The 22939-nt window shown below is 44.8% G+C and overlaps 1 protein-coding gene across 1 annotated transcript in view; it reads left to right on the forward strand.

Annotated features, from left to right (window-relative positions):
- The first annotated feature begins 6898 nt into the window (after positions 1–6898).
- The window catches only part of Tmem123 (transmembrane protein 123), a 28302-nt gene continuing 12261 nt past the window's right edge, over positions 6899–22939 (forward strand). The window contains exons 1-2 of the mRNA XM_032909915.1: positions 6899–7109; positions 11107–11163. Coding sequence (XP_032765806.1) covers positions 7019–7109; positions 11107–11163 — 148 coding nt within the window. The 5' untranslated portion in view covers positions 6899–7018. The remainder of the gene's footprint in view (positions 7110–11106; positions 11164–22939) is intronic.

Here is a 22939-nt window from a genome sequence, read left to right on the forward strand (position 1 = left end):
CCTCATGTCCCCCTTGTGCACCCTCATCCTCACTTTCTAGGGAAATTAGGTCAATTTGCTCTTCTCCCTGTGTTTTGACCTTATTGGTCTTTGAGGAATCTTTTAGATTCTCCTCGAGTTGTGATATCGCAGCTATTACTGTTGGGCAAGTCTCCTTTTTAATCTATTAATTCTTTAATTAGAGTCCAATAAGAAAAAGCAGTCACAAGAGCCTTTTCAGGCCCAAAAGTGTTATAAAAGTCTTTAAGAGTATCTCTTATTCTATTCTATCTTTTAATATCGATAGTTCCCTCTTGAGGAAACCAAGGGCAAAGATCCTTAGCAAAATCAAAAAAATTAAATAAATCATTGGTTTTTACCTTTACTCCTTGCATCTTTAATGCCTTTAACTGTCTCCCATAGACCTCATGTTGGCTTAATGCTTGTCCCATAATCAGACTCTACCACTCACCTTCATTTTGGCCACAGCAGGCTCCCATGGCGTTCAAAGGAATTTCTATATATAATGCTGGCCACCTGAGTCTTCTTCCTCACGGAGACCCCTGTATCCAGGCCCCACACTTTGGGCACCAAGTGTCCCAGCCCACGGGAATATCAATGGAGACCCTGGAGAGCTGAGTGGGATGGATGGGACAAGAGGCGGGAGAAATGGAGACAAGACTATTCTGATCAATTCTCATTTAATCAAGCAAAAAGCACTTGCTTAGAAGCAAAAAAAAAAAATCACACAATACAAACTGATAGTCAGGGTAACAATAAACATATGTCACATCAGAAACCAATGGCATAAGTTTTGATTTCCCAGAAACTTCTTACCTACAATAAGTTTCAATATCCTGAAATTTCTAACTAACAATAGACTAAAACTCATTCTTGTGTAGAAGCAAGCTAGCAGAAAGTCTCCAGTATTCTTGGCTGGTGGTAACCCCCACATGTGCTACTTGGAAACAAGGGCCCATGAAGCAGAAAACACCTAGCTCAGGCAAAGAAAGTCACAAGCAGGCTGGGTGGCCCCGGAAAGACTTTCAACCAAAAGTCATCAAAAAAGATAAGGAAGGACACTTCATATTCATCAAAGGAAAAATCCACGAAGATGGACTCTCAATCCTAAATATCTATGCTCCAAATGGAAGGGCACCTACATTCATAAAAGAAACCTTACTAAAGCTCAAATCACACATTGCACCTCACACAATAATAATAGATTTCAACACCACACTCTCATCAATGGACAGATCATGGAAACAGAAATTAAACAGATGTAGAGAAACTAGCAGAAGTTATGAACCAATTGGATTTAACAGATATTTATAGAGCATTCTATCCTAAAACAAAAGGATATACCTTTCAGCACCTTATGGAACCTTCTCCAAAACTGAGCAAATAATAGGTCACAAAACAGGCCTCAACAGATACAGGAAGATATAAATAATGCCATGCATCCTATCAGATCATCACAGACTAAAGCTGGTCTTCAATAACAAAAATAACGACAGAAAGCCCACAAATACATGAAAGTTGAACAATGCTTTACTCACTGAAAACCTAGGCAAGGAAGAAATAAAGAAAGAAATTAAAGACTTCTTAGAATTTGATGAAAATGAAGGCCCAACATACCCAAACTTATGGGACACAATGAAAGCAGTGCTAAGAGGAAAACTCATAGCTCTGAGTGCCTCCAAAAAGAAATAGGAGAGAGCATGCATCAGCAGCTTGACAGCACACCTAAAAGCTCTAGGAATCAAATACACCCAAGAAGAATAGAAGGCAGGAAATAAAATCAAACTCAGGACTGAAATCAACCAAGTAGAAACAAAATGACTATACAAAGAATCAACAAAACCAGGATCTGGTTCTTTGAGAAAATCAATAAGATAGATAAACCCTTAGTCAGACTAACCAGAGGTCACAGTCAGTGTATCCAAAATAATAAAATCAGAAATGAAAAGGGAGACCTAACAACAGAATCTGAGGAAATTTAAAAAAAATCATCAGATCCTACTACAAAAGACTATATTCAACAAAACAGGAAAATCTGGAGGAAATGGACAATTTTCTAGACAAATACCGGATACCAAAGTGAAATCAGGAACCGATAAACTATCTAAACAAACCCATAACTCGTAAAGAAATAGAAGCAGTTATTAAAGGTCTCCCAACCAAAAAGAGCCCAGGTCCAGATGGGTTCAGTGTAGAATTCTATCAGACCTCATAGAAGACCTCATACCAATACTATCCAAACTATTCCACAAAATAGAAACAGACAAAGCACTACCAAATTCCTTCTATGAAGCCACAATTACTCTTATACCTAAACCACACAAAGACCTAACAAAGAAAGAGAACTTCAGACCAATTTCCCTTATGAATATCAATGCAAAAATACTCAGTAAAATTCTCGCAAACCGAGTCCAAGAACACATCAAAACAATCATTCATCATGATCAAGTAGGCTTCATCCCAGGAATGCAGGGATAGATTAATATACGGAAATTTATCAAAGTAATCCACTATATAAACAAACTCAGAGAACCACATGATCATTTCATTAGATGATGAGAAAGCATTTGACAAAATTCAACACCCCTTCAGGATAAAAGTCCTGGAAAGATCAGGAATTCAAGGCCCATCCCTAAACATAGTAAAAAGCCATATACATCAAACCAGTCGCTAACATTAAACTAAATGGAGAGAAACTTGAAGCAATCCCACTAAAATCAGGGACTAGACAAGGCTGCCCACTCTCTCCCTACTTATTCAATATAGTTCTTGAAGTTCTAGCCAGAGCAATCAGAAAACAAAAGGAGGTCAAAAGGATACAAATTGGAATGAAAGATATCAAAATATCAGTATTTGCAGATGATATGATAGTATACTTAAGTGACCCCAAAAGTTCCACCAGAGAACTACTAAGCCTGATAAACACCTTCAGCAAATTGGCTGGATATAAAATTAAATCAGTAACCTTCCTCTACTTAAGGATAAACAGGCTGAGAAGAAATTAGGGAAATGACATCCTTCACAATAGTCCCAAATAATTTAAAACACCTACGTGTGACTTTAACCAAGCAAGTGAAAGATCTGTATGACAAGAACTTCAAGCCTCTGAAGAAGGAAATTGAAGAAGAGCTCAGAAGATGGAAAGACCTCCCATGCTCTTGGACTGGCAGGATTAATATAGTAAAAATAGCCATTTTATCAAAAGCGATCTACATATTCAATGCAATCCCCCATCAAAATTCTAACTCAGTTCTTTATAGAGTTAGAAAGAGCAATTTGCAAATTCATCTGGAATAACAAAAAAATCCAGGATAGCGAAACCTATCCTCAACTATAATATAAAATACCTGCATGACAGACACTACCTCTCAAACTGTGAGGCAAAGTACAGCTTTCAGCACGTTGCTTTCACTGAATACTTTGTCGTGGTGATAAGACAAGCCATACGGAAAGTTTTGCTAAGAAAACATGAGTCCTTGTAACATTTATAGAATCATCACGAAGCAGCCTCTGGTGCTCCTGTGTGGAAAGCAACTCAAATCCAGTCCTTCATGAATATTTTATTGTTTATTGTTATTTAAATGTTTTATTTATGGTTGTGGGTGGGTGTGCATATGCGGGTCAGAGGACAACTTTGGAGCTTGGTTCTTTCCTTCCACATTTTTATGAGGAATGTTGTCAATCATAATCTTGCATACTTGTATAAAAAATTCATTAGAATTTGGAATTTCAGAAAAATAAAGATTCACTACTGTGCCGAATATATAATTTGAAAATAAAATAGCCTTTTTATTTTTAAATAAAACAAATTTATACCCAATAGCATGATTATTGAAAGCAATGAAATATTTCATTTATTAAACATATATCAAGAAATAAAGTATATGGATTCATTTTTGAGAATCTTCCATAAAAATATCCTGTTTCTGCATTTACTAATGATTAGAATACTAGACCTTAACGGTTATAAAATAAATTATAATGTAGGTAATGGGGACGAGTTTACTAGGTTATTGTCTTAGTTAGGGTCTCATTGGAGCAAAGAGCCATGACCACAGCAAGTTTTATAAAGGAAAACATTTAATTGGGGCTGGCTTACAGTTTTAGAGGTTTAGTCCATTATCATCATGGTGGGCAGCGAGCAGGCAGATGTTGGAGGAACCAAGAGTTCTCCATCTTGATCTGCAGGTAGCAGAAGGAAACTGAACCACACTAAGCATAGTTTGAACATACGTAACTTCACAGCCTGCCTGCATAGCGACACACTTCCTCCACAAGGCTATATAGTCCAACAAAGCATGTGTCTTAGTAATGCTACTTCCCTATGGCCAAGCATTCAAACAGGAGTCTCTGAGGGCCATAACTCTTCAAACCACCAGTTTCCTTTCTACCTTCTTTAGACTAGAAACCAAGTTTCTGTTTACATAGTATATGTGTGCTTGTATGCATGTGGAAGTCTATGTGCATGTGTGTGGAGGCCAGAAGTGGATGTTGGGTAGTTTCCCCTATCTAGTAGAGACTAGTTATTTTGAGATAGTGTTCCCATGAACTAGACACATTCCAACTGGCTAGCCAGGAAGGTGCAGGAACCACCTGTCTCTACTCCTGACACTAGGATTACAGGCATCTGACACATTTTTACATCAATGCTGGGGGTTTTGGATTTGGGTCCTCATGCTTGCACAGTAAACCCTTCACTGATTAAGCCACCTCCCTAAACCCAACCCACTTTAACCCCCTTCATTGGGGTCCATTAGCATCTATCTCACCACTAGATTATAAACACCATAAAGTTATGGTCCATCATAAACTAAACATTCAATAAGTACTTTGTAAGCCATTTTCATAAGCAAAAGACTCACAGCATCTGTATTTAGCTGGGAGGAGGAGGATTAGGGCATAAAGAACTGCCCAGATGGTTGAAGATAAAATGTAAAGGGAGTCTGGAGAGATCCCTGGAAGCTGCACACAAGGAAAGATCAGTAGACACCCTGCACAAAACAAATGTCAACCTCTCAGTGGATGCCATGCAATAAGCAAGTGTCAACCTCTGTTTAAAAGAATGGTATTTATTTGAGAAGAGCATTGCAATGGGAATGTGTGTGTCATTGCACACTGGTATAGAAGTTACAGCAAGGAGAAGTTTCATTTTGGTAATTTTTGTTCGTTTGACTGGTTTGTGGAGTTAGGGTCTGATATAGTTCAGGCTGGCCTCAAACTTGCTAAAAAGCTGAAGATGCCCATGAATTCCCACTCCTCCCTCAGCATCCCAAATAACGGAGGTACAGGACCGTGCCTCCATTCCTGGCTAGTTTGGTTGAGACAGGGTATCACTATAGATCAGCTCAGCTTGGAACTTACTCAGATTGACCGTTGACTTGCAGCAATCCTCCTGCCTCTGTCTCCTAAGTACTGGAATTATAGGTGTGTACTGCTACACCAGCTAGGGGATTTTTTTAAAGATATAAGGTTAGATTACATCAGTTCTTTTTAAACATTTCTCCTCCACCTGGGAAGTCAAAGGTAATGCAGCCACTGACTTGGTGTCTGCTAAAGGTCCCTTGGTTTCATAGGCTGTTTTCTTACTGTTTCTTAACAGCAGGAGTGAACTTTTTCCTCAGACCTCTTCACTTTTGAGAGCTCTGTTCTGGCTCAGCCACTTCTCCAATAGCCCATCTTTTTAAATCACCACACCAAGCACTGGGCTTCAACCTCTGTAGTCGGCAAACATTCATTCTGTATGCAGAATGTTCCTTCCTATTCCACTTGGCTAGATTCTTCAGAAATAGAACCACCAAATCCTAACATAAAGCTGTTTTTTTTTTATACATTTTCTTTTCTGGAGCTGAGGACCGAACCCAGGGCCTTGCGCTTGCTAGGCTAGCGCTCTACCACTGAGCTAAATCCCCAACCCCATAAAGCTGTTTTTTAAAGCCCATTTTAGATGCTGGTATTTTCAGGTTGGCTGATTGCAGCCTCATAAGTCTTGTAAATGCAGAGCAGGTGGCCTAATAAATCCAGGATTACCATATATCTATAACAGAGAAACTTTAGTAGCAGTCAAAAAGTGTTTCTCATAACAAAGTTTTTGGCTTATCTTTGAAGTGCCCTGGATCAGGTGTGAGAGAGCTGCAAAACCCTGGGTCTGTTAAGTTTAGAGTTCTGAGCGGAATCAAAATGCAGTCTTTGGGAGCAGGCTTTATGGCTTACGAGGGATTTTGTCAAAAATCTAGTTTACAGCAGGCTGTTTTTTGAGAAGGATCAGCGAACTCTAGAAGAGAGTGACCTAGGATATAGGTGCTAAGTTTCCAACTGGTCTGCAAACCGCACTGCCCCCCTCTACAAGGTTTTCCATAGTTGTAGAAAAAAAAAGTAGGCATAGTAGAGTAGGAAGATCAAAGATCGCGATGGTTACTTTGAAACTTGTTTGAGTCTGATCCTCCTACACTCCTCTGAGAGGCTGCCTCTGCAATCATTCAACTGTGACTCCCTCTCTTACTCTGCGCCGCATGCGCGCCAATCCCCACCCGAAAACTTCTATATAAAGCCTGTCTTCAGGACATCCTGATAGACGACTATCCCTCAAATGGCAGACATAGAACCACAGCGGTCTCAGCACTTAGTCCACACCACGCCATGCCCAAAGCCACGCCCTCATCCTCCCCTCCGAGAGCCCCGCCTCTTATCTGCTCCGTCGGACTGTTCTGAGAGCCCCGCCCCTCCCTCCCGATGCCTCTCCCCTTGCCCCGCCTCCATAAGCCACGCCCTCTCTCAGAACTCCTCTTCTCAGAGCCACTCCCCCTCTTGGTTCCACAGCTTTTCCCTGCCTCTTCTCTTGTGGGCCACGCCCCTCCTTACTTTGCGGACCACGCCCTGGCTCCGCCCCAGACCTCCTGGCCCTATCCCTATTTGGTCACTGGGGGGGACCGGTGGCGGCGGCTGCTGGGGAGCGGTACGGCGCGGAGGGCAGCTCTGGGCGCCGGGCTGTTGCTGCGGGCGCTCAGGGGCCCTGGAAACAATGGCGCTGTGCGCGCGGGCCGCGCTGCTTCTGGGCGCGCTGCAGGTGCTGGCGCTGCCCGGGGCCGTGGCGCAGGAGACCGATGCTCAGGGTAAGTCCGCAGGCGGAGAGGAAGCGCGCTGCGGCGGCCTGCCTCTCCACGTCCGGCGTCCGCGTGGAAAGTTCCACGCCTCTGCGGTAGACTCCGCGGGCGAAGGGGGAACTGAAGTTGGGGCGGATGTCTCACTTGCCCGCGGGCCACCTGCGGAACGAGATTCCGGCCCTCCCCTGCTTGGGGGCGGCAGGCCAGCGTGGTGCGCAGAACGTGTTCCCTTTCCCTGGGATGGCCCTTCAGCCGAAGACCCAAGTTGGTCCTCAACCTTTCCCTGGAGTTCTGTGGCTGGTAGCAAGATCTGTAGATTGAAATACGTCCGCTGACCGCCGCAGAAACAGGTCTGAGTTTCTACCCACACAGCTTCCTGCCGAAGGTCCTCCCAGACGCTTCAAGTTGGATCGGGGCCAGTTCGGCTAGGTGGGAACCTTGGGTGTATGCACCTCGTTCCCCTGCGCAGGTGATGCTTGTGCTCGGACCGTGGCCACTACCGCAGCGAGTCACCAGCGCAGAGCCTTGAGGTCTCTGTGGTCCGGAGCCCACGACGTCATCATTAAGGTCATAACAAGATGATGTTAACAGCCTTACATGTTGGAGGTTTTGTTTCCCTTTGAGACCTTGACCTTTTGGACACTTTGAGAAGAACTCTGAGTTTGTGAAAATTCTATTGTCCCCTGTCACCTACTAGAATCCAGTCGCTAGAGAAATAGTAAACTAGGATAAGAAACTTTAAATGACTAAAGGCTTTGTGATTTTCAGTTCAGCCCTTATGGGTTTTTTTGTTTTTTGGGTTTTTTTTGTTTGTTTGTTTGTTTTGTTTTTGTTTTGTTTTGTTTTGTTTTTTTTTGTTTTTTTCTTTCTCAGTCTCTTCTGTGGATAACCAGTCAGTTTACTTTAGCAGATGACTTGGGCCCAACAGCTGCTTTTGCTGGAATAATCCGGTGAATTAAACAACCCTATTTCTGTTTGTTGTGCTGAATTTCATTGTTTTGTTGAATCAGGCTCTCTTGTAACCCTGCAGCCCAACCATGCTTTGAACTTCCTATGTGGCTGAAGACAGCCTTGGTCTTCTGATATTCCTAACTCTACTTAAGGGATTATAGTGCCCCTTCATCTCGATTGGTTATATTTTATGTTTGCTCTTTTGACTTGTACCTGTGACAAACTGGAATTGCAGACCTACTTCTGAGATCAGTTAAGGAAAGAATGGACAGTATAATTACGCTGAGACTCTGTCTTAGAGCAAATAGTAGACTTTATGGGAGGAGGCCGTCACCCTCCCCAGCTACTTGCCTTGTTTGTACAAATACATCTGATTTTTCCTCTCACTAGTTACTGGCCGAAGTGGAGTGCCCTTTTCTATCTTTTGCCCTCCGAACACATTTTTTTGTTGTGGCTGTTGCTGTTGGACTTTCTCACTATGTAGTGTTTATGAGTGTCTCACTAGAGAGGTTAGCGCTATTTAGAAAACCTGAAATGCTCTGACGCCCTGATTTCATGAACTAATAGAATCAATTAATTCAGTTCTGTAGAGTACCTTCAAACTGAGCTAAAAGAAGGTGTTGTTACGGAGTGTCAGGACGAGGCCTCTGGCTAATCGAGCATTTCTTAAGGCCATCCTGAGCTACATAAAGGAGACAGTATCTCTAAAAATGTCAACAGCAAACCAAAAACCAAATAACTGTTGTAATCTTTGTGTGTGGCATGTAATTGGTACAGTTGGCATTACAATACATGGTGGTTTTTAAGTGTTCTGAAACATAACTAATACCCCAGGTACGTTTCCTGCCATTGTTCCCCACAACCACCACGATGCTAAATTGAGGTTTATAAATCACCCTTGGAAAACCTCACCAACCATATCCATTTTACAGCTGAGAAATCCGAGACTCCACGCAGTAAGCTAACTTAGAGTAAAACAAGAAATACACGTTTGGCTTCAGAGCAGAATCCAATCTCAACCATTTCACATCACTGCCTGCCCGTATCAGCTGGTATCAGCTTTACTGCTTTCATCCCACATCACCGTCCAGGGTATTGTAGAAGAGAGGGAATGGTGCCATGAACTTCCGGCTTTGTAAATTACTCTTCTACTTGGCATGGTGGCAAACACCATTAATCCCAGAGACAATGCACGTTGGTCTCTGAGGGTCAGGCCAGTTTGGTCTACATAGTGAGTACCAGGACAGTCAGGGCTATATAGAGAATCTCTGTCTCAAAACACCAAAATAATAAAATAAATAATGATTCCAGGCACATATCTTTAGTTCTAGCATTTGGGAGGCAGGCTGGGAGGCTGTTAGTATATTTTTTAATGGCAAGTGACAAATTCACTTTCAACAACCTTAGGGGAATGAAATAACTTTTATTAACTTGTATCTAAATGCGTGCAAGTGTCTGTTCAAACATTCAAATATTTTGCCCAGAAATGCTATCTTGGGAGTGACAGTAACTGAGGCCTGTGTGGCAGTCCAGACACAGGTTGACCATGCTACGGAGATGTACTGAGTATCATAGCAGTGGGACCCATTGCTTGCTAATAGGTTGCACCTTGACACCAGAAGAGGGAGGAATCAGGATGACTTGGCTGAAGAAGGAGCAGCTGATGATGTAACACCAGGAAGATATGAGAGGAGGAGCATAGATCTGTATGGCTTTGCAGTTAATCGATCCAGTCCACATCCAGGCTCGCTAAAGAGCTGAGTAGCTTTTTGTGGACCTCAGTTGGTGTTGCTGTAAAACAATGCTCCTGTCATAAAGTTACCACAAGGCTAAGATGAAGGAAACCTCTGTCCATTAGCACATAGTATTATTGGCCACAACTTGATACCTGCCAGATAGTTCCTTCTCATGCTGGACGATCATGTGAACCAGAGGGAAATACATGGCAAACAGATTTCACAGTTGCTAAAGATTTCAGTTATTATTGCTGGCTTTTCTTTGCATTTTAGTTTCTTCTGTTTGTTTTGAGTGAGGGGGGTTGTTGGGAGTGAGTTATGTCAGAAACATAAATAACATCTTTGTGCCTCCTTACCCAGGGAGTGACTCAAAGTAGGGTCAGTCCTTGTGACAAGGAACAATAATAGTATTAATTGAGCTCCCTTCCCTTGTGGGTTGGAGTCTTTATAGATTCCAAAGTAAGCCACTGAAATGTTGCTTACCTGGTGCACAGTATTCTCTTAATTCCCCTGACCTACTGAAATATTAAGATACTAGCTTAAAAATTAGATTTTCACTGAAAAAATGAGAATCCTACAAATGTCGTCTCTCCACTGAGTGACACTAGGAGTGCTGGTGGTTTTAAGACCATGAGGCACACATGAACCAGGAGAGCCTTTCCAGAGTGGTCCATACAACCCAGAACGAGCTGATCACCTCTGCAGGCACCTTGACAAGTTGCTACGGAAGCTTTCTGTGTTCTGTGTGAAAGGTCTAACAATGCCGCCTCAAACTCACTGACAGCTCCAGGATGTTTCATAGCAACAGTAGTACAAGCAGAACTTCCTGTGGTATTACCTCCCCTCCCCCATACCACTGCCATCCGTAGGCCATGCCCATCTGTGGCTGCAAGTTCCCTCCCCCTCCCCTGCATACCAGCTCCAGGCTCAGAGACTCACTGTATCTGGGGCTAGGGATGTATGCATGCGGGATTCACATAAGCTAAGTAGGCCTCTCAGCTTCTTCAAGCTCACAGTTCCTATTTCAAAGCCCTGGTCCCTCCCACTGCAGCCCTGTCTGTAAGCCTGTCCAATGGATGGCTCATCAACCTGGCAACTATGCCATGTGGGCCTGAACTCCTCCTCGGGGCCCCCATCGTACTGTCTTTCCAGTGGTGTAGCAACTCTTCATATCTCTCACACAAAGATGGTCAGACAGTTGGCTTCAAAATGTAGACCCCGTGGAGCCCTAAACCTTTAAATAAAGGTCAGAGGGCTCCTGCTATGTACCAAGTTAAATCTTCAGTATGCTTTAATAACGAACGTCTTTATCTTTGTAGGCTCTCCAAGTGGAAACCACTCTGTGCCTCTGCTGACTGCCAATGTTAATGTGACAGGTAAATTTGAAGGATTCGAGGTTTCCTTCTATCTAGCGATAGCCATGCTACCCGGGGAAGTGTATTCAAGCTGACACAACCTCAGCCTCAGCTGGGATTCCCTCCTCCCAGATGACTGAAGCTTGTGTCAAATTGACAGAAAACAGTAAGCAGTACAAGCCATGTCTCAACCAAAACAAAACATACTGCTTTTTTTAATACTGCAGGAAAGTATTTTATATTCTGCATATGGCTTATGAATGTGGGACTCTGCAGGCCCTCTAGTGAGCAGAGCCCCTCAGCACTGTCCTGGCTTCCTCCGAATGCACTCTTTCCCATCACACTCCAACCTGCCAGCTTCAGTGAACAGTGGCCCTCAGCTCACACTCAGTGTGGGACAAATGAGCCCCTTCTTGGGGCTGTGTTCTCACAAGCTTGCATCAGTTTGGGACAAATGAGCCCCTTCTTGGGGCTGTGTTCTCACAAGCTTGCAGGTTAAAGTTAATCATACTGCATAACAGGGCATCTTCTCAATGGCCTTGTCCTCCATGCCGACTTACTTAGAAACTGGAAGACATTCTGGTCTTACTCAGTACTTACCTGCATGTCTGTGATACACCATCACAATATGAGTGCTCAGGACACAAAGTGAGCTACATCTTCACTCCCTCAAGTATTTTGTGTTTAATATTCTCACAGCAGAACATAGACGAGATAAAATTACTGACTCACCCCTAAGTTTGCAGTGCTTGCCATTATGAAGATTCACATTATTGTTCATTTCTTCATTTAACCACGCCATATAACACAGCTTAGGCCTGCCTCGAGTTCTCTGCATGATGCAGGCTGGTCTTGAACCTGCAGTCCTCCTGGCTCAAGCTGGTGACTCTGAGCACCTACCGGTCATGGAGCTTGTATCCCAGTGGCCCCTAGAATCCTGTATGTTTCACCCTCACAACTCTGCTGTGCTCTCCTCAGCTCCGCCTTTCTTGTTGGTGTCTGGGGGGACCTTGCTGTGCCCCTGGTGTATCATAGTAATGACTGCGGAATTTCAGTATCTGTAGAAATGGTACTAAAATACAGAAGACTTTTCAGTGGGGAGAGAAGGACTAGGAAGATATCCCCAAGAAGAGTATTTATCACTGATAAATACAATACTGCTTTAAATATATGTCATTTGTCTGTTAGGTGGGTGTCGTTTCCTGCTGACCTATTTTAGAGGGAAGGAAGGTCTGTGTGTGTGCGTGTGTGTGCACGTGCATGCGTGTGTGTGTGCATGCGTGTATGTGTGTCTGTGTGTGTATGAGTGTGTGTCTGTGTGTGTGTGCGTGCGTGTGTGTGTATGTGTGTGTGTCTGTGTGTGTGCGTGTGTGCGTGTGCATGCATGTGCGTATATGTGTGTGTGTGTGCGCGTGCGTGTGTACGTGTGTGTGTGTGTGTGTGTGTATTATTGTATGAGATGGCTCATCAGCTAAGAGCGTCTGTTCTCATCAGCGGAGAACCTGAGCTCAGTTCCCAGCCCCCACATCAGAGGGCTCACATACAGGCACACGTGCACATAATTATAACTAAAATGATCTCATTAAAAACCTAAAACAGTAGAGCTTTAAAAGGTACGGGGGAGTTACAAAGATAGGCTTGATTTGAGCATTTCCCTAACTTCCATGAAGAGCCAGTCCACACTAAACCTGTTCAGTTCTTCATGCTGTTACTTCCATTCACGCTTGTGCGTGTGTTTGTACCCTGGCACCTGAAGATTGCTGGTAATGTGTAATGTCCATAGATTCCTCCTCACAGATTGTGGAGTGGAGTAATCACACACTGTTATACCCACTTAGTGAGCAGATGTATTTTTAGATAACCCACTTGGCTTGGTGCTATTTCAGGCACAAGGCATTTACTAAATAAAACAGATCTGTGTTTGCAGTCATGAATGTTCCATCAAGAGATGGGATGGGAGTATAAGGAAGTGAGGATTACAGATGACTTTGGATGGTGATAAGAGGTGAACAGGTTAAAATACATACATACAGACATACAGACATACATACATACATACATACATAGGTTATGGGCATAAGACATAGGTTGTGCAGTAGAGGCCTACAGCACTGCTTCGCGTTCTTCTGTGTGGGTTGACCTGTATAAAGTGGGATGGTTTAAGCTGAGACTTGAAGACTGGAGAGAGCCAGCCCTACCCATGCCAGAGGAAGGAATGTTCCAGGAAGGAGAAATCACTGGTATGAGCACCGTGTTGCTGGTGCTCTTGAGACTGGAGTGAACCCCTTCTCCCAAGATCAGTAGTGACCACCTGCACAGGAGCCAGGGAAACCAAATGATGACATAGTAGCTGTCAAAAACATAGGTGGCCAGAAGCAGGGGTCCTGGCCACTCTGTTAATTCTTCACACAAATGAGTACTCTTTTTTTGTGTAATGTCTTTGAGTGAGTCTCGCCCACTGCACTCTTCATCTTCAACAGCTAGAGTGATGTCACCAGCCTGGCTTTGTTTCCGTGTCTGTAATACACTAAAGTTGTGATCAGGAGCCCCATGTGCTTATGACTCAGCCAGGGTCGGTTGCTGTATGGTACTGTGGAATGCACAGCAACACTTTCGGCTTTTGTAACTGGGATTCTTTTTGTTGCTGTTGCTGGTTTATCTGTGACTTTTCCCCGTTTTTGGTTATAAAGGTAATTCAGGGTTCGTGTGGAAAATTTGTATAGTAAATAGTTAACATCATTGCTTGAGGGTTTTGGTTTTTTTATTTTGTGTGCGTGTGCACATGTGTGGTGGTCAGATGACACCTCCTAGAGAGTTCTCTCTGTCCACCCTGTGGGTCCTGGGGATGGAACTCAGGCTGTCAGGATTAGTAGCAAGTATCTTTACCAGCTAAACCATCTTGTCAGTCCAGTAACAATGTTTCATTCTTGAATATTGCTAAAAGAATAAACGTGTGAGTTAGGACATGGCTTAGACATTCCACAGTGGGCGAAAACATGTTATACACAGTAAATGTGTGCACAATTTTAAAAGTACTCGATTTTGGTTAGTTTTGGGTTTCTTTTGGGTATTTTGTTTTTGTTTTTATGTGTGTTTTTGGGTTTTTCTTGTTGTTTTTCCCAGCTGAAATTCATGAGCACAGTGTTTGAAACATGGGGACTAGAAAACTTTATGACTCTGTACTTATATATACTTCTCCCGTGTGTGGTCCATTGTCCTCCTCCTTCCTTCCTCCCTCCCTCCTCCCTTCCCTCCCTTCCTTTCTATTTTTTTTTTAAACAAGAGAAGCAAAATAGCTATCCAGAGAAGAACAATAGTACATTCGGAGTGGGCCGCGTAGTCAGGATGAACAGTAGGCCACATGAGCGAGAGAACGATCACTGTGTGAGGCTTCTTTTCCGGAGTTTAAGAGCCAGAGACTGCTCACCAGGGGAGTAAATTTTTTTCATACAATGTAGTCTGATCACAGATTCCCCTTCTAACTCTTACCAGATAATGTATTTTATGACTTTTGCTTTGAATAGAGTTCCCTTTCTACTTTGCCAAGAAAGGGAGAGAGGTGGGGAAGGAAAGGGAAAAAGAGAGAATAAAAGGAAAAAAGAAAGCTAATAAGGTGTGCTTCTGCTCAGAGACCGGCCTGAGGGCTCTGAGAACTGGTTCGGCTGCCTGCTGTCTCCACCAGCTTTTGTGTCTACCCACGGTGTGTATTTCATGTTGTGGGTTCGCTATGGGTGACATGGAATCTCTCTGAGTCTTTCCTCTTAGCTGGACAGCACAGGGTAGGTGGGTGCTGTATAAAGTCCCTGGCACCCAACACCGGAAAAGTTACAACCCAAGTGGTTCTGCTCCTCTTCCTCCTTCTCCAGACTCTCCCTGCTCCCCTGCCTCAAGGCCTTTCCCCAGACTGTTCTTGGTACGTAAGGTCCTGTCCTCTCCTGTCTCTGCCTGCTGTTCACCTGTCAGTCACACGGAGCGCGGAACACTGAGTGCACAAGCTCCACTCCTCGGTGAGCAGTCCTTGATCTCGCGTGCGTGTGTGTGTGTGTGTGTGTGTGTGTGCGTGCGTGCGTGTGTGTGCGTGTGTGCGCGTGTGCGCGCCCCAGTGACTCACCAAGCTACATTTATTGACGCTTCCAATCACTCTAACTATAAAGAGTGCCTGAAGGGGCTGTGCTGATTTCAGTCACCATCTTAGCCCAGGGCAGGACCTGGCACACATCACTGTTGGAACAGTGAGCAATGAGCAAGTGTATTTGCATTGAGGACGGCAGTAATGTGCGGACTACTCCAGCCCTGGGTGCCAGGAGTCACCAAGGTGCAGTCAGTGACCATGGGAGTTGCCACAATTAGATTCTGTGTAGAAGCAACCTTGACTCTTGCCTCTTGCCCAGGTCAGCCTGTGTCCTGCTTTATTCTGGGTAAGACTTCTCCAGCGGATGCTGACACCCGGCAGCTTCCTGTCAGGATAACATCTCTGCTCAGTGTTTATCTGTGAGAACATAGAAAAGGCTGGTCCCAAGGCTTCCTAACTGGACAGAGACTTGCTGAAGTAGATTATGTTGATTACAATTCAACAGAAGCCACAGAAAGACTCCGAGGTGGGCAATCCCACAATTTGGTTGACATTTCAAAGAGCAGGGTTCACGATTAGGAACCTGTTGACTGAGTACAAATGGCTCTGAAGCCCTCCCAGTGGTGGGAGGCACTCAGATGCACAAGCTCTCAGCTGAGGGATTGGGTGTAGCAGGTGAGAGCAGGGGCTGCAAGCTGGTATTCTGAGTTCGAATGTTTCGTTATTCCGGTCAGTGACCGGACACTTAACCCCCACACCCACCTATATTTAGAGACTGTTTTGAAGGGAGAAGTTAACATGGAACACTGGCAGGTCACAACAGACCAGAGAGCCCCAGGAGGCAGAACTGTATAAGGAAGAAGAAAGAACTGGACTACAGAAAAGAGAGGCTCCCTCTTACTGTGCCTCCTTGTCTATGAGAGATAGAAGTGACAGGGGTGGTGACACTTTGAAGATAGGCAGTTTACTTTGCCACTGAAAAGGATTCACATGCACCAGAGGCTCCCGAATCCTGGAAGGAATCCGGCAGTTGGCTTACCTATCACTTTTGACATTTAACATACACTTTACAACTTGCTGCAGTCTTTTACTTCTTTGCATGTGGGTGTGTCTATGGGTCAGTGTCTCTTGGCGTTTGTGTGCCAGTGTGTCTGTGTGTCTGGCACATGCATGCAGTTACCCCGGAAGCCAGAAGAGGTACAGGTGTGAGCCACTCTGAGATTTAGGAACGTGGGTCCTCTAAAGAGCAGTAAGCACTTGTCTTAGTCACTGTTCTATCGCTGTGGAGAGACAGCATGACCAAGGCAACTCATAGAAGAAAGTATTTAAGAGGCTTTTGTAGTCCATTATTATCACAGCAAAGGTATGGCAGTAATCAGCTATGGTGCTGGAGACGGAGCTGAGAGCTACACAGTGATCCAAAAGCTGAGATCCATGCCAAGCCAGGGGTAAGCTTTTGAAGCCTCCAAGCCCGCCCCCAGTGACACGCTTCTTTCAGCAAAGCCATGCCCCCTAGTCCTTCCTAAATAGTGCCACTGTCTGATGACTGTGCATTCTAATGTATGAGCATTGGAGGCCATTTTTATTCAAACCACCTGAGCACTCTTGACTCCGGAGCCTTCTCTCCAGCCTATATTATGTCCCTATCTTCATGTCTTGTGTCCTGTGTCCTTCCTGCAGCCCCCAGCAGGGTGGCATTTCCTCTTCAGGGGCCTTTAGTTACCTGCTCAGAACCAGCATGGCAGTATTAGGTAGCAGAATGAAGAAAGTACAATTGCTGGTATTTGGCAAGTGAGGGATGTTTCCTTGCCGGGTTCTCGACCATGTTATGGTAATGGCCACTGCATAGAAGGCTGCTTACAGCAGAGCAGACGCCCCACTGCAGCGGCCTGGCAGCAGTAACAGCAGCTAGGCCATTGCTGAGATGGATATTGTGATTTACTGCTTAACCTTGTTTAACGTCATAGTCTTTCCATTAGCTGTCAAGAGAGAACACTCTCCAGGGAAATCCAACTTTGCTGAAGTTTCCGAACTGAAACATGAGACGTTACAGAGAATAGCAGGGGTCCCGTCATAACTAACTCCATTGAAGTCAGCTTAATACACGTGTCCTCAGCACCTGTTCCTGGATTAGCCATGAAACTTCATGAAACATCAAAGCTAACCTTTGCAAAGTTAGTTCACCCCCATTAGTCCTTTTATGCCAGTGTAAAAAGAGAGAGGGGAAGAAAGAAAATGAATATGAAATTGAATCATTTGCGATTTGTTCCAAAGTAGACAGGAATTAAAACTTTGCCCTTTGCAAGACTCCTGTGAAGGTATGCATGTTGATTTTTGTGTGCTTTATAAATATACGTGAAGGCTTTTCAAAACCATAACCCTGCTGTCATCTTTATTCAAGTTGTGTTTTAGATGGCTCTCCAGTCATTGCTTTTTGGATGACATTTCATAAACATCCTTTGGAAAAAAAAGTCGGCAGCCCGTTAGCCACTGAACCATCTCCGGAGCGTTGCTGTCTGGTGAGGTTCCGGGCAACCAGCACGTGTCTTAGTGCCAACTCTCTTTCCTTCCATCCTCATCTCAGCAGCGACAGTATCAACATTTACAGAACCATCTTAGTTTTAATTATCTGTTTACACCCACGTGCAGATTCCCATGGAGGCCAGAAGGGAGCCCTGGTCCCTTCATGCTGGAGTTGTAGGTGCTTGTGAGCCACCCCAGCAGGTGCTCTGAACCAAATGCAGTCTTCTGCAAGAGCAGTAACCATTGGTTTGAGTTTGGTTTGTTTCCCTTTTCTTTTTATTTTTTTTCAAGGTCTGTCCATTTTTCATGATTGTGGTCTCTTGTGGCCCACCTTACCGTAGCCTGGAGGACCTGGGGCTGCTCACCACCACGCCTGGCCTTGACACCAAACTCTTTAGAGTCCTCGTGTGTGTGTGTGTGTGTGTGTGTGTGTGTGTGTGTGTGTGTGTGTGTGTGTGTGTGTGTGTAAGTGTGTGTAAGCAGGTGCTGGTCAGTCCCAGTTTCGGCCTTATGTCACATACTACGTGATCCCCAGTCCATTTGTGTCACAGGATGGTCACACCGTTCTCCTTTGTCTGCAGTACAGTGCTTGTGTCCGTCAGTGGGTAGGCAGTAAGGCCTTTGCACTCTGTGGTGACCGTGAATAGCTGGAGTAAGTAGACACGCAGATACTCATCAGCACGCTCGCTTCCTCCTCTGCATGGAGACCCAGGCACAAGGGAGCTGCCTGATGCTGACCAGGAAATGTTCAAGTGTTGACTAATGTTGGCTAGAGACCTACTGATGTTTGCCTTTGATGTCTGGGAGCTACAGTGTTGAGTTACGTGCATTCAGAACCGTTACTTCTTGCTAGACTGTGTAATAGTCATATTTATTTGGACTGCTTTTGTTTTAACACGTATTTTATCTACCAGGCCACTCCTTTAGGTTCCATTTTCATGGGATGTTGTCTTCCAACCTTTTACTTCCAGTTTATGTGTGCCCAAACAGCTGAACTTACTAGTTTATTATAAAGACTGTATAGTTTGATATAGACTTGGGATTCTGCCCAATTTTAGTCACTGTCTTTTAATTGGAGGATTTAATGCGTTTACATGCAAGGTTACTACTGCTAGGTAGAATCTGAGTCTAGCTATTTCACAACCGTTTGTCTAGTTTTGTGGTATCCTTCCTTGTACAGCCTTTGTGGCTGAGTGACTCGCACTGTGCTTGGTGCCTTGTTTACTACTTTCAGTTTTAACCGCTGGTCTTGATTTGTGTTTCTCTTTTCCGAGAAGCTTGAAAGAAATAAACCTTGATTAGAAATAGCTGTTTCAAGACGAATCCACTGATTTCCTTAGCACTTAGGGACAGGAGTAGCTGCTCACTGGTGTGGCAGTGGGAGCTGTCACCAGCGATCTTCCTCAGCTGACATCTTGCTGGGAAGAACATTATTTTAGACATGCCATAGGCTCTCTTTGTCATGCTTTCTAGTTTAAGAAAAGAAAGGCTTTCCATGTTACATAGCAGCAAAACACAGCACAGTGTGGGTACTGTAAACTTCCCTCTCTCACAGTGTAGAACCAACGTAGTTCTTGTAATTCCTTAACAGAGTGGAAAACTGAAGGTTATTTAGAACCATTGTAGAGCATTTGTTTCGTGTATAGGAGGCCCAGAGTTCTAACCTGGCACTGCAAATAAAATTAAACAGATAGATGAATTAATAAATAAAACAATTATTATGTATATCATGAACTCTTTAGCATAGAATAGTTCCAGTGAAGAAATTGATTCTAGATGCATTTCTATTGTAATTTGGGTTACATTTCTTCTGAGTTCTTGTGCTCATCCTCCCCAATGCTGGGCTTACAGGCCTTTGCCTCCAACACCTCACCATCCTATAAGGGATCAGTTTTTCCACACAGGAGCCTTTGGTGTTAGGGGTTGTCTTAGTTAGGGTTTTATTACTGTGAAGAGACAGTTCAACCTCGGCAGCCCTAATAAAGGACAACATTTAATTGGAGCTGGCCTACAGTTCAGAGGTTCAGTCCATTATCATCATGGTGGGGCGGGGGCATGGCAGCATGCAGGCAGATATGGTGCTGGAGAAGCATAGAGTTCTGCATTTGGATCTGCAGGCCACAGGAAGAGACAGTGAGTTTGAACATCTGAAACTTCAAAGCCCACCCCCAGTGACACGTTTCCTCCAAGGCTACATCTACTCCTTCAAGGCCACATCTCCTAATAGTGCCACTACCTGTGGGCTATGGGGGCCATTTTTATTCAGACTACCACATCCACTCCCTGGCCCCCGTATGCTTGTAACCATGTTATAATAGAGAAATGTATTTGGTTCAACTTCAGAAGTTCTCATTATCTATCAGTCGCAACCCTGTTTAAAAGTCCAAAGTCTCTTTGAAGACTCATGGCAATGACTTAAAATCAAAATGAAGAAGCAGATGAGATATTTCTAACATAGAATGGCACAGGAGAGAGATTGCCATCCCAAATGGGAAGAAAGGGGGCACAGTGAGGAAATAAATACTAGACCAACGCAAGCCTGGAAGCCAGCTGGGCACACTCCAGAGTCTACCACCACGTCTGAATGCGAGCGCTCTTCAGATCGCCAGCTCCGTTTAACTTTGTGGACTGCAGCACATTTAGTTCTCTTGAGATTTCCACTCCTTGCTCGCAGCTTTTCTCAGCCGTCGATGTGGCATCTCAGGCATCTGGAGGTCTCTGAGGCGGTCTCTGCTCACCTTACACCTCCGCACAGTGGCCTTTCTAGGCTTCCTTGCAAGGACACCCCTGACATGCCTAGCCTCAGCCATGTTCCTTCCTCATGTCAGGAGATTCTACAACCCCTTTCTCTTATCCTGATTCTAAAGCCAGAACACGTGGCCAAAGCTGCCGAGTTCTCCTGCTGAAGCCGTAGCAAGGCCTTCTCTTCCAAATGCATCTCCTGCTCTGTTTTCAGTGTCTCCTCCATTGCCTAAGCTTGGCTGTCCTGGAACTTGCTCTGGAGACCCAGGCTGGCCTTGAACTCTGAACTCCACCTCCTGCCTCCCCAGTGCTGGGATTAAATCCTAAACTTTCCTCTAACTCCTTTTCGCTGGCCGGAAGCTCAGCTGGGTCACCACCCTTTATTCCCTTAGCTTCATGCTTGTGTTCTGTATTTTTCCTTTCTGAGCTTGCTCCTTTTCTTTATAGATATGCATAAAAATGGCCACTAATAACTCACCACACAGTCAGTCTTAGGCTGTTTCGAAATCACTTCTACTAAAGCTGTTAATCCATAAGTCTTCAATTTAACCTCAGGCAGATTTTTTTGGGCGAAGACCAGAAAACAGACACATTCTTCTCCAAATAAAATATTTTCTCCAAATAGTATGTGGTTTACATACTAAAATTCCTTTCTGAAACCTCTTTAGCCAGGCCCCACATTTCAAATCACCCCCGTTGCCACTGTCAGTATGGCCCATTAAGGCCCACTTAAAAGCATTCAGCTGCTTTCTAACCCAAAGTCCACATTCTAGCATCAAGAAGCATGGTCCGCCCTGTTCCAGCAACACCCAGGTCCTGATACCAACTTACATCTTAGTGTTCTCTTGCTGTGAAGAGACACTGTGACCCCAGCAATCTTGCAAAGAAAAACATTTCACTGGGCGGGTTTACAGTTCAGAGGTCCATTATTGTCACGTTGGGGAACGTGGTAGCAGGGCTCCAGCATGTTGCTGGAGAGGTAGCTAAGAGCTCTACATCTGGATCAGCAGGCAGCAGGAAGGGACTGTGAAGCCACTAGGTCTGGCTTGAGCTTCTGAAGCTTCAGAGCACTCCCCTACCCCGCCCCCACCAGTGACTTACTTCCTTCAGCAAAGCCACATCTCTTAATGGTGCCACTCCCCATGGGCCTGTGGGCGCTGCTTTTTAACAAAATCTCAGTGGTTCTGTTTTACCAATGAAGACTCGGGAGCCAGATGCTGGCTTACAGCTACAGAAAGTCTATAGCTTACAGAGGCACAGAAAGCACCCAGCCGACCTTCCTCCTCAGGTCTCATCCCAGAAGCAATGCCCCTCTCCCTTGCTGTCGCAAAAAACCTCCTCCAAACTGAATGTCCCTCCTTTCTACTTCCTGTGTGTCTCTACCATCCTCTGGATTCCCCCTACTCTCTCTGGTTTTTAATGATAGTATGTTGTTCCTGTCAGCCGGCCACTTGCTCTGCCTCTTGACCTGTGGTTGACTTTATGTAACCCTGTTCATAACAATCAAGCAGAGAACTCTTGGATTAAAGGTGTGTGCTAAGACTGAGCCACACCACAACTAGAAACATTATTTTCCAGTAAATAACACAGTCTCAGGGTTCACAGTATGATCAAATATCCTGTAACATACGGGGGCCATTTCTCGTCAAACCACCACAGAGGGTCAGGGGTCCAGCCCAGGTGTTCTTCCCTTCACTTTGTCCCCAGACATCTTGTTTTTAAAATAGCTTATTGTGTGCTTTGGAAGTCTGCAGTTAGCTGCAAAGCCTGGAGCAAGGAGAGACCTGGGCTCGGCCAATGCTTGCGGACCTGAAAGCTTTGCGGGACTGTGACCCTTGAAAGTTCGGACACTTGAGTTGGTCATAGAGTGTTTCAGTTCCCTTCAGTCTCTATGATGCAGCTAAGGAAGAGAGCATTTATTCTGGCTTGAAGTTTAGAGGGGTGCAGAGCCTCAGGAGCACGAACTGGCCCAGCAGTCAGGGAACACGCCCGTCCTATTTCATCTGCACACAGAAAGTAGAGGGGACAAGAAATGGGACAGACAGGGCCTGGCCTAGTGGCACACTTCCTTCATCAAGTCTCTCTTGTCTCAGGTGCTCCCAACTGGGGACCAAGTGTTCCAGAACAAAGACCTGTGGGGGACATTTCTCATTCAGGTCACTACAAGTGTAGGTGGGGGACCTTCTGTGCCTCCCGATGCATGAGAGGGAGAGTAAAAATGAGTAGGTTCTGACCACAGGGAGAGCCTAAAGTTCATGGAGGCAGAGGTCCGATTGGCTGGAAGGTGCAGACAGTGCTTGGGATTAATAAATCCCTTTGGCTCTTGTAGCTCTTAGACAGTTCCTGTTTGTTTCTGGCTTTGCCCCCTTGCCTCCCCCATGTGGTGAGGGTGGAAGCCAGGTCTCACACGGCTAAGCAAGACCTCCACCGTGGAGTGGCACTGTACTGTGTAGTTAGGAG

Source organism: Rattus rattus, chromosome 8 (assembly GCF_011064425.1).
Source record: "Rattus rattus isolate New Zealand chromosome 8, Rrattus_CSIRO_v1, whole genome shotgun sequence".
In the NCBI taxonomy this organism is placed as follows: Eukaryota; Metazoa; Chordata; class Mammalia; order Rodentia; family Muridae; genus Rattus; species Rattus rattus.